This window comes from Podarcis liolepis (genome assembly GCF_965112155.1).
Source record: "Podarcis liolepis genome assembly, chromosome: 4".
NCBI classification, from domain to species: Eukaryota; Metazoa; Chordata; class Lepidosauria; order Squamata; family Lacertidae; genus Podarcis; species Podarcis liolepis.
Window position 1 is genome coordinate 96,777,527 of NC_139558.1, and position 12,623 is coordinate 96,790,149.

At 47.2% G+C, this 12,623-nt stretch overlaps 1 protein-coding gene across 4 annotated transcripts in view; it reads left to right on the plus strand.

The window, feature by feature from the left end:
• The first annotated feature begins 1,224 nt into the window (after positions 1-1,224).
• Positions 1,225-12,623, plus strand: part of GDPD4 (glycerophosphodiester phosphodiesterase domain containing 4) — a 40,896-nt gene continuing 29,497 nt past the window's right edge. The window contains exons 1-3 of one of the 4 annotated variants that reach the window (XM_083499664.1): positions 1,225-1,412; positions 8,592-8,786; positions 9,761-9,864. In XM_083499664.1, the coding sequence (XP_083355790.1) occupies positions 8,619-8,786; positions 9,761-9,864 (272 nt within the window). In that variant the 5' untranslated portion in view covers positions 1,225-1,412; positions 8,592-8,618. Of the gene's footprint in view, positions 1,413-8,233; positions 8,787-9,760; positions 9,865-12,623 lie in introns of those variants that run through there. The other 3 variants (XM_083499667.1, XM_083499666.1, XM_083499665.1) reach the window with 3 other exon arrangements.

Genomic DNA, 12,623 nt, shown 5'->3' on the forward strand with positions numbered 1-12,623 from the left:
AGTTTATTTACAGTACATACACACATGCTTGTAAAACTAAACATGAAAATAATAAATAATAATAATAATAATAATAATAATAATAATAATAATAATAAATAATAATAAAAATACACAATCGAAAGAAAAAACCAAAAACCAAAGAAATACAAACAAAGCATAACAATGTACGAAAACTTATACAAAACCAATAGCCAACAATTTATATACACCATATTTCAGTTCTTCTTTTCTTCCAATTGACTTCCTTCATCCTCAACAAGGTTCTCTTTTCGTTTTTGGTAAACTGTCTCCTCCTTAGTTCGTTATTACGCCTTTTTCTTACAACTTTTTTGTCCGGGTTTTCGCTTTTTGAAATATGGCAGCCCTACTTAACAGTCGACCCCTCTTCCCTGGGAACTCTGGGAATTGTAGTTCTGTGAGGGGGGAATTAGGATCTCCCAGCACCTCTTGAGGTGGAGGGACCATTGCCCAATTAGCGAATGATTTGTAAGGAGCATTTCAAGGCTGACACCAGAGCTGTGTTTCTTGAAATTCTCATGCCACTCAGGGGTGAGGTATGCCATTCTCTAATCAGAGCTTCACGGATTTCCTGCTTTTCAAAGGGCTGTGGCCAAATTCATATGCCCTAACAGCCTCAGACAGTTACACAATAGCAAACAAACTTCCTTTTGTGCGGCTGGTAGTTCCCCCACTCCTTTATTCTCCGGCCTTCCTCCAGCTTCCCAAAAAGAGGGCTCTTTTCTAATTGGATTTACATTTTTTCAACTTCAAAGTGCTCTTGTCAGTCCAAGATAGTTCATCAGGATTTCTTATTAAGTTCAAGCACTGAGATCCCAATCTGAATGAGACACCAGGAGGAGGAGACAGAAAATGGAAAAATTATTGCATGTAATATGAACAAAAAACTGTTTTCTGTAGATACCTTAAACAATGGAAAGGATTTCTTCCCACTTGCCATACTCCAGATCTGCTTTATGATTTTTCTAAGCGCAGATGCTCAAAAATAATAATATCTGTTGGCAGAACTTTTAAATCAAATTGTCTGATGCGGAAGCAGGAACACTGAGAACCAAATTCTTCCTTCTTCCTCCCTCCCTCCCTCCCTGTCTTGCAGCGCCATATGGCAAACAACTTTCCCCATTTGGATTACATCTCAATCTTTTCCAGTCGCTTTTGGATTGAGCTTTTAAAGAAAAAGAACAACGGTCACAGATGGCAAACGCCCCGCCCACTGTGGGAGGAGCTTAGCTGTTCACAGCCCTCCTTTCCTACTTCAGAGATTCCAGCTGTACTTCTCTTTGGCTGCGGAGATATAAGAAGCAGAGGTCACCACCACGGAAGGGAGGCGGTGAAAGGGAGGGTGCTCAAAGGAGGAGAACTGCAAATCCTTTGGGGCAAAGAAATCTGAGGTGAGTGGCATCTCTCCCCAAAGGAGCTGTCCTGAGTGCTGCCTTGGTTGTTAATGCCCTTATTAAGATTCCCTGCAGAGTAACGGTTTTGGAAGTGTGAGGATTTCTCTTCCATTTGCCCCCAAACTGACCCCAGATCTCCATCTTCGGTGGATGGGAAAAGAGTGCTAATGAAGCAACCTTTTGCAAACGGGCGAGCAGGAACAAATCCTTTGGCAAAGGGGAAAAACTCACCCTTGGCTCGGACGGATGCATTTTATTAAGAAGTCTCGAAAGCCACGCAGCGTTCCAAGTGATTTCTTCCTATATAACGGGCCGTGAGCACGCATCTAAAACCGATGGATGTGTAGGGCAATCCTCTCTTTTAGCCAGCGCCAACAGCAGGAGGGGATCAGTGGCAGCGAGGGTTTGCAAAACATCTGGCAAGGAGGCTTCCCGTCAGCTTGCAAATGGAGCAACAAGTAATCTGTGAAATGTTAACATCTGGAGGGAAGCTGTAGCCAGTTCCCAAAGTTGTCGCTGAAGCCAAAAGAACCGAAAGGCAGAACCACACTTTCTCAAACTAAATAACTCTTTATGTGGTTTGCAAAAGATTAATTGGATAGCTCAGTTGGAAGAGTTGTTCTAGCTTGAAACAGAACGATGAAGCGGGTTTAAAATTATATTTTGTTTTGCTGGTAGAGCATGAGACTCTTAATGTCAGGGTCAGGGGTTAAGAGCCCCACCTTGGGCAAAAAAAATTCTTGCGTTGCAGGGGGTTGGACTAGATGGCCCTTAGGGTCTCTTCCAACTTTCCAATTATATGATTAGCAGGTAATGTATGAAAATTCAACACCTTCTAGTACTTAAGTGATATTTACAATGCCAAAACAATAAAGGCATACACAACTCAATATCTCAAAGCCAAAGAGTCCAAATATTCCTCAACAAGTCCAAGAGAACAACTCTTTGTGAAGAATCATATTTTCAGTAAAGCACACGTCTGTTGTTATAGATTTAAGCACAAGCAATCTATCAGTTTTAACAGCCTTTAACAGTATATGTATATATGTTTAAAAAATGGGTGATTTCTGTTGCAAATCTATTGTGAACAGTGTTAGGAAAGTTGTTGCATATGCTAGACAACCGGATGGCGCTGTGGGTTAAACCACAGAGCCTTGGACTTGCCGATCAGAAGGTTGGTGGTTCCGATCCCCGGGACGGGGTGAGCTCCCATTGCTCGGTCCCTGCTCCTGCCAACCTAGCAGTTCGAAAGTGCAAGTAGATCAATAGGTACCACTCCGGCGGGAAGGTAAACGGCATTTTCGTGCACTGCTCTGGTTCGCCAGAAGCAGCTCAGTCATGCTGGCCACATGACCCGGAAGCTGTACGCCGGCTCCCTTGGCCAATAAAGCGAGATGAGCGCCGCAACCCCAGAGTCGGTCATGACTGGACCTAATGGTCAGGGGTCCCTTTACCTTTTACTAAAAGAGAGATGGGGAAAAGGCTTAAAGTTGGGTTTATTTTTAGACACCTGGGGTTCAATTTAAAGGTTGTCTTCTACAGGGATGGAGAAAGAATTCAATTTTGTTTGCATTTTAATGAGAAAACACCCATTCCACACTCCTCAAACCAATATGCAAAGTGAAACACTTTCTTTGAAATTCGATGCAATTTTCCAACCAAAATGTGTATATCAAAGGAAAGTATATTAGTGAAAAATAACATACATAACGCATCAGATATGAAGAAATTACTGGCAAAAAGTATATATTCAAAGAGGAGTAGTAAAAAATGTGTTTATTAGGAGAAATTCACACTAAAATGCTGATGAATTTTCACTATTGGGTTGTTTTTATTTTTATTACTTATTTTGTGGTTGTTTTACATATTGATTTTATTGTGTGAACCACCCTGAGACCCACAGGTATAGGGTGGTATATAAATTCAATTAATGATGATGATGATGAATATAATTGTAAATTGCTGCTGAAATGTGAATTTGCTCAAACTCCAGCTTTGCACAGGATTCAGTGGTTGGTGCAAAGGCTCCTGGGATTGCACTTGCAAAGGCTCATGGGAGTCCTGTTTTTGTGCCCTCTCTTCTGGGCTACTTTAGGGCCAGTTTTGCCATTTTAAAAGTCGCTTCTGGGGCCAGTTCAACACGTGCTTCTGCTATTAAAGAAAAGAGCCACATAATCCAAGAGAACTGGATTCCTCCACTCCCGTTTGCTTGGGGATCAGATCGCACTCTTGCATATTCTATTTCTGTAATTCCTCCTGCCCTGAAATATCCAGTTACTTTCCCCATCCACCCCTTCACTTCTGTTTGATACAGGATCCCTTCCAGTAAAGGAACCAGGACGGAATCTGCTGGGTTCGTAAAAGTTCTGTGCATTCTTACCACTTCTTTCGCCGTTGGAGATCTAATGTGAAACTGATTCCCACCTTTGCCTGGTCTAAATGAACTGGGTTGGAGGAGAGAGAGTTCCCATCCTGCTCCAGTTTCAGGTAGCAAGTGGTCAGGGATGATGGTAACTGTAGTCCAACACCATCTTGGACATTAAGAGTGAAGGGGGCCATCTTGGAAGGGAGGAGGGGGTGGTAGCCTGCAAGAGAGAATTCTCTATAGGGAGCTGTAAAATGCATGCAAGCCAGTAGTTTAGTTTGTAGTAAAGGTAAAGGTACCCCTGACCATTAGGTCCAGTCATGGACGACTCTGGGGTTGCGGCACTCATCTCGCTTTACTGGCCAAGGGAGCCGGCGTACAGCTTCCGGGTCATGTGGCCAGCATGACTAAGCTGCTTCTGGCAAACCAGAGCAGCGCACAGAAACACTGTTTAGCTTCCCGCCGGAGTGGTACCTATTTATCTACTTGCACTTTGACGTGCTTTCGAACTGCTAGGTGGGCAGGAGCTGGGACCAAACAACGGGAGCTCACCCTGTCGCGGGGATTCAAACCACTGACCTTCTGATTGGCAAGCCTTAGGCTCTGTGGTTTAGACCACAGCGCCACCCGCATCCCTGTAGGGAGAGTAGGAGAGCTGAAAATAATGCCGATATATTTCGCATCTGCCAACCAATGCACCCCTTTGGTTTCAGATGGCACATGGGCAGACGAGTCCCAAAATCCCCAGGAAACAAATTTCCACCGCCCTCTAGCAGATAAAGGGCTCATTTGTCATCATTAATGTTTTTAGCGTTAACTCTGGAAGTGGATCCTCGATTCTGACCAAACTAAGCCTATTTTTGCAATTGTAAAGGTAAAGGACCCCTGACAGTTAAGTCCCATCGCGAACGACTCTGGGGTTGTGGCGCTCATCTCGCTTTACAGGCCAAGGGAGCTGGCGTACAGCTTCCGGGTCATGTGGCCAGCATGACTAAGCTGCTTTTGGCAAAACCAGTGCAGCTCACAGAAACGCCGTTTACTTTCCCGCTGCTGGAGCGGTACCTATTTATCTACTTGAACCTTTTGGGGTGCTTTCGAACTGCTAGGTATGCAGGAGCTGGGACCGAGCAACGGGAGCTCACCCTGTCATGGGGATTCGAACCGCTGACCTTCCGATCGGCAAGCCCAAGAGGCTCAGGGGTTTAGACCACTCGCATCCATTTTGTGACTGTACGTTGTATTAAAGTGTTCCTAATGTTGCTGATAATCGTAACATTCCTTAGGAACTTATGGTGAAGGACAGATGAAAAATATCTGGAGGATGATATTGTTAGAATTCCTGCTCCATGATTGCAGTCATGGGATTGTTGTCTATCACATGACAGTATATGTTTTGACTCCACAGAGTGGGAAGTGACGGAGACAGGATGTTTGTGTTACTGTGTTCCATGAAGTGGGACTATTGTCCTTTGTTCTTTTTCTCTTTGCTGTCTGATGCTAGAGAGAGAGGGAGCCATATTGCAGTGCTCCGTGTGTGTTTATGTGTAAATAAAGTAGATTAGCCAAAATGCTGAGTTGCTGAGGTCTGTTACGCAACTGTGAAGACTCTGCGGATCCCTAAGTGTGCCGATGTTGGTTGGCATCGGTCGCTGTGATGTTTGGGCTGAAGAAAGCTTTTGAAGCTCCCGAATGATCGACCAGGAGGGAGAGAACATGCCAGTCGGGCATGTGTCTCTGCCAGGGTCCTACTCGAGTGTAGGATGATCTCCTGACAGATATCTGGAGGACCACAAATTCATTGGTCCTGTGTTAAATGTAATAATAACTGAGGACAGGTTGAAGGCCTTTAGAGGACAGAGATGAAATGGGGAGCTCCCAGTGTGGAGAGCCAGTGTGGTGTAGTGGTTAAGAGCGGTAGACTCGTAATCTGGGGAACCGGGTTCGCGTCTCCGCTCCTCCACATGCAGCTGCTGGGTGACCTTGGGCCAGTCACACACAAGTCTCTCAGCCCCACTCACCTCACAGAGTGTTTGTTGTGGGGAGGAAGGGAAAGGAGAATGTTAGCCACTTTGAGACTCCTGAAGGGGAGAGAAAGGCGGGTTATCAAATCCAAACTCTTCTTCTTCTATTCCTCACACAGAGCTACAATTCCTAGACTGGCTTAACAACCAATCCCTCTTCCCAGGGAACTCTAGGAATCAAAAGGAATAGGGGGTCTCCTAACAACTCTTAGTACAAAGACAAATGAAGGCTTCGAGACATTAAATGCTGTCTGTCAGAGCCGCTTCCAGGTCCCAGCTCACAGAGGACCACGCTAGCCAGCAGTACTGTACAAAAGTCTTTATTGAGTTACAGTTTCCATTCCAAAGCCGGAGCGCGCAGCTCTACGTCTTAGAAGCTAGACCGGCGAAGCTCCGTCTGAGTCTCCGCCCCCTGTACACCAACTTAATACTCTCGCCTTGCTCCACCTCTTCCTTCTTTCCTTTCTCCTCTGGGTCCCTCTACCCCCCGTGGTCTCTTCCTTCCTGGACTCTTCTGACGCTGACCCCCCCGACTCTTCTCCCTCTTTGCGGCGGGCTTTGGGACCTGGCTCTCTATCCGGGCTGCTTACTGCGCCGCCTTCCTGTGCATTTGAACTTGGCGCGCGCGCGCAGCCTTCAACCTTCCTCTTGACCGTTTCCTCGCTCCCCGATGGAGGTGTGGCCACTCCTGACTCCTGTCCTCCCTCTTGCGGAGAGCCGCCTGATCCCGATACCTGGGACTCCTCCCCCCTGCTGCGCTCTGGTGGGGACGCTGGTCCCGATTTCCAACTGCTGCTCTCTGAACCCCCTCTGGTCCCTTCTTCCTGGGGTGTCCCCCTAGGCGCCCCCCTTGCTCTGACCACTGGCGCCCCTTTCTGAGAATCTTCCGACTCACTGGAAAGACTCGGAGATCTCGGTCCGCTGTCGTCGCTCATATTACCTTCGGATTCCTCCCCCTCGCTCTCTGTTTCCTCCCTCTCCTGTGCCTCTGCTCCTGAACCCCTGACACTGTCAGTTCAAACTAACACCTAATCCACAATTTGAGGGCTTACGTGAGCCAACCTCATTTTTTAAAAAACGGAATAAATTTTGATTTGATCAGAACAGAAACCAACTTGGTTCCCCTTGGCCAACCTTTCCAAAAACTGCTGCCCTACAGATGTTCTGGACTCTACAATCTGGACACTTTCTGAACTATTGTCCTCATCTAAGCATTTTTCATGGTGACCTGGATTTTTTGAAAGTTGCAATAGTGCTTGTTCCAACACATTAGAAGGTTCTGTGGCAGTTTAAGTGCTTAACTGGGAGGCCTGTGGATTCTGCAATGTTGATTTCTTGGCAGAAAGATACCTTGGATTGAGTAGCAACTGAGGTACATTGGGTAAGGACAGGGAATAGAACTGGCTTCCTTGAGGGTACATAAATCAGATCAGTCAATTTATTCCGGATTACATAGTACCTGGGTGGGGACCCTTCTGTCTGTAGGAGAAGGGCAGACACTACTAGGCTCTCCTGAAAAGGTTCCTGCATTTAAAAACGTATATTATGCTCATAGCAAAGCCTCTGGTTGATGTTTACAGACAGCTTAAAATCACAATACAAACAAGTAAATCAGACCCTCCAAGTGTCCCTATTTTCCAGGGCCATCCCTGATTCAGAGAAGCTGTCCTGGTTTCTGATGTGATCCTGGAATGCGGCTACTAGATGGGTGACAGGGACCGGCTTCTGGGACCATCGGTCCTAAAGGATCTTCAGTGGCTCCCAGTACGTTTACGAGCACAATTCAAAGTGTTAGTAAAAGGTCAAGGGACCCCTGACCATTAGGTCCAGTCGTGGCCGACTCTGGGGTTGTGGCGCTCATCTCGCTTTATTGGCCGAGGGAGCCGGCGTACAACTTCCGGGTCATGTGGCCAGCATGACTAAGCCGCTTCTGGTGAACCAGAGCAGCGCACGGAAACGCCGTTTACCTTCCCGCCGGACCGGTACCTATTTATCTACTTGCACTTTGACGTGCTATCGAACTGCTAGGTTGGCGGGAGCAGGGACCGAGCAACAGGAGCTCACCCCGCCGTGGGGATTCGAACCGCCGACCTTCTGATCGGCAGGTCCTAGGTTTAACCCACAGCGCCACTCGCGTCCCCCACAATTCAAAGTGTTGGTGCTGACTTTTAAAGCTCTGAACGGTCTCAGCCAGTATACCTGAAGGAGTGTCTCCACACTGGACACTGAGGTCCATCTTCGAGGGTCTTCTAGTGGTTCCTTCACTGCAAAAGGTGAAGCTACAGGGAATCAGGCAGAGGGCCTTCTCAGTGGTGGCGCCCGCCCTGTGGAACAGCCTCCCGTCAGATGTCAAGGAGATGAACTACACAACTTTTAGAAGACATCTGAAGGCAGCCCTGTTATCGGAATGTTTTTAATATTTAATGTTCTATTCTGTTTTTATATCTGTTGGAAACCACCCAGAGTGGCTGAGGCAACCCAGCCAAATGGGCAGGGTATAAATAATAAAAATATTGCAATTTTTATTATTACTCAGTGGTATTCTCTGACTCCATAAAGTACAAGTTTTAGGACATGCTCAGGACTTGAAGTCGAAAGAGAGTTGCACGCGTAAAGAGAAAGTTTGTCCACAAGCTGCACACTTCACAACAGACTAGAGATGTGATGTTTTAAAAACAAAAAAATTAGGAGCCCTTAGGAGACAGGGTCCTATATTCCCCTTTGGCATCCTGCTGTAGCATATGCAAAGACCTGAGCAAAAACAGTTGACTCTCAGAGTTCTTATTTCAGGTGGAGGATAATGTAAAAGACCAATAAATGGACGTCCGCCTTGTCACCGCCGGACAACTAAGGAAACCTTGGATGAGTTTGCTGCGTCATTATGAACACCGCTGCTTCATCCGCTGCCTGGCTGGCTTGTACAGCTGTCAGTGGCAACGGGATCGCCAGAACAGGATTGAGCGGGGCCAGTGCTGCTGCTGCAAGGTGAATGCAGATTCCCGTTAGATTCCTTCAGAAATGAGTCCCAGCGCATTGGTGGAAAACCTCGCCCCTCTCTTCCTGTGGTGTAGTGTGGGTGGCCGACACCCAGGGCTGCTCAGAAGGGGATAGGTGGGAGCGAGGTAAATGGATGGAGGATGCATGCACATTCAATTGTCTAATGGCGTCCGCATCACCAAGGAGACCGCAGCCACAGAAATAAAAAAAAACAAGAGTCATTCCATTGTCTGGAGAGGTCACTTCCTGGTTCGCCCCTAACAATTTTGCGCCTGGGGCAATCGCCCTGTGGTGCTCCCAGGTCACACCACTGCTCTCTCCCTCTGCCCAATGGCCCTATTCCTTTGGGGGGAACTGGCTGAGGCATGGGAGGGTGGTGGTCAGACCCCAAAGCGAGTGGGCCAAAACACGTACACCGTACACACTCCTCCTCCTCCTGTCTCCTTCCCCTGTCTCTCTCCATCTTCTCATTCTCTGAACTGGGTAGAGGAAGGGGTGTGTGGTGGGGGTGGGTCACCCCGGGTGTCACCACTGAGGGGGGTGACAAAATGCCGGGCGGCACTCTCCACGGGGCCTGCAGCGCGCCCAATCCACGTGTCTCTCCTGGGAGTGACGCAGTGGCTTGGGCGCCCGCAGACTCTGGCCACAGAATCCGTGGCCTTTTAGAAGTGGGGGGGGGGGGCGGGTTCCCAGTCTGTTTGGTTGTTTGGGTTTACGTCAATTTGGGTCGCTTTGGGCAAGGCGAAGCCACTAGCAAATGAAATAAATAAATGCATGAGAGCATTTTAAAGAAATCACCTCTGTAGATAAGGAGCAAGCTTTCTTATTCAACCGAACCAGGGGCTGCCAGCCATTTTGCACATTTGCAGAGGGAACAAACTTTTAGTTTCAGTTGAAAAAAAGAGCTTTTATTTTTATAATTACTGACCTCTCATTTGGGTTTTCTTTCCCTTTGTTTCCAGAGGGAGTGCATCTTTTTCCTCTTGGTCTGCCTGGCGTTCTGCCTTTGGTTCGTCTTTCTGTACCTGTGGGGAGAAACCAAGAATGACTACCATAATTTTGACTGGTAGGTTCCCTGGTTATCTGACCTCTGAAAGCGACATCCTTAAAGAAAGGGGTTGATTCTAGGAGTGGGGGAAGTGGTAATACAGACCACGACCGATTTACATGTGTCCAACTGGCGCACAACCGCACATGTGCGCATTGTGGTGACCCAGAAGTGGCCGGAAAAGGGTGCATAACGGGGTGGAAGATGATGCGTTATTTTTAACTGGGTATGTACTGCGATTTTATTTCTTGTATTGTATGCTATTGTGTTACAATTTCGAATTACATAAACACCCGCAGGGTCCTGTTGTAAACAAAAATTGCCCTTTTCCCTTATGGGGTATCCAAGAGCCCATATAGAGTCCTTACATAGGTTCCCTATTGGTAGGAGAGAATAACAGAGGCCAACCAGAGAATATTGAGAAGCAAAGCAGCTAGTAAGCTTGATCTTTATTGATCTGTTGCAACAGGGTGCTCCCCTCACCCACAGGAGAGAGGAGGGACCCAGAAAAATGGCGTGCAAGGCCTTATAAAGACTTTTGAAATTGCCACCCTGTAGATCAAGACCACCCCCAGAAACATCATACCTACATCACAGAAAAGGCGGTCTTAAAACAGAAATTTGAATGTTGTTTTTCTCCTGTCCTTGTTTATCTCCTGTCTGGCAGGTTACTTGATTGGATTGCCTGGGGAGCCTGGCCAGTCTTTTGTAATGATAAATACTTAGTTCCTAGGCCAGGTCACAGGCTCACACCCTATTCATATCTTAAATGTGTCCTTAAGACAGGATTTGTGAGGAAAGAGACAATGGGGAGGTTTCCCACTTTGACCTTGCAGAGAAAACATTGGCTCAGTTTAGGAATCACAATGGTTCCAGGTTGGTCTTCCTGTGCTGATCTATGTATGTGCTTGGTTGGTACACTTATGAACATTACCATATATCTAAGACCATAAAATTCCCATCACAGTCCACATTGCCATTGTTTTTCAAAGATAGGACATGGACCATGGGAATGAAGCCTGTGGAACGGTGGTGTTCTGCAGACCGCAGTCTGGGAGCCCCTGGTCTAGGATAATGTCAGGGACTGGACTAAGGAGGAACAGTGGAGACCTCCTTGTCGGATTACGCCAGGGCATCCACACAGCCCCCGAGATGAGACAAACCTCTCCAGGCGTCTTCCTAAAGTTGTACAGCTCTGGGATGTCCACAAATCATCGGTCCCTGCACGCTCCAGCGACACATAGCAGATGCCTATGTGCACACACACTTAGCACAGATTAAGCAGAAACAAACGGGTGGCGCTGTGGGTTAAACCACAGAGCCTAGGGCTTGCCGATCAGAAGGTTGGCGGTTCGAATCCCCGCGATGGGATGAGCTCCCGTTGCTCGGTCCCTGCTCCTGCCCACCTAGCAGTTTGAAAGCACATCAAAGTGCAAGTAGATAAATAGGTACCACTCTGGCGGGAAGGTAAACGGCGTTTCCGTGCACTGCTCTGGTTCGCCAGAAGCGGCTTAGTCATGCTGGCCACATGACCCGGAAGCTGTATGCCGGCTCCCTCGACCAACAAAGCGAGATGAGCGCCACAACCCCAGAGTCGGCCATGACTGGACCTAACGATCAGGGGTCCCTTTACCTTTACGGTTATATACAGGACAATGGACGCGGGTGGCGCTGTGGGTTAAACCACAGAGCCTAGGACTTGCCGATCAGAAGGTCAGCAGTTCGAATCCCCGCGACGGGATGAGCTCCTGTTGCTCAGTCCCTGCTCCTGCCAACCTAGCAGTTTGAAAGCACATCAAAGTGCAAGTAGCTAAATAGGTACTGCTCCAGCGAGAAGGTAAACGGTGTTTCCGTGCGCTGCTCTGGTTTGCCAGAAGTGGCTTAGTCATGCTGGCCACATGACCCAGAAGCTGTACACCAGCTCCCTTGGCCAATAAAGCGAGATGAGCACCGCAACCCCAGAGTCTGCCACGACTGGACCTAATGGTCAGGGGTCCCTTTACCTTTACCTATTTGCAAAACAAAGTGACCATGGCGTCCTCTCACTTCAGTTCCGAGAAAGAACAGAAAGGAAAAAGTACAAAAACACAACAGAGCGGAAGAGATAAGGCTAGCTTCTGTTCTCAGGTTTGCCAAGCCTAGAAAGTAAACACGGACATGCGATATAAAATAAAAGACTCCTTCAGGCAAGGCCACCTTCCACCTTCCACCTGCCTTGCCTGAATCTCTGCTTCTCAATGTGTATTGTATTGTTTTATGTACTGTGGCTTGTCATTGTTTTACTGATTATAGTTTAGATATTATTGTAACTCTTGAGTGGATTTCTGTTTAACTTTTATATGCTGATATTATTTTATACTATTCTAATGATTGTTGAACGTTACTTTTTTGATGGAGGTTGCCTATTTTAAAGTTATGTTTTATTATCACATTTTTGTACTGCATTAGATCGTTATAAGATGTACATTTTTTGTTTGTTCAGCTTGTAAACCCCCTTGAGGATTGTAAGATAGAAAGGCGGTATACACATTAAAAATGATGATGATGATGATAACCGTCACACATCAGCAACGGAGGAGTGAAATGCTTACACTCCTCCTGAACCTTCCCGAGAAGAGGAGGACAGTGTGGATTTACAACAGTGGTTTGCAGAAGGCTGCAGAGGGGAGAAGCTGAGAAACATTGGGAGGGGGCAGAAGGAAGAAGATGCACCAGGGAAGAGACAGCTGACAGACTCAGTGTCTTTGGAAAGCATTCCTGATGCCCTCCCTCCCAGG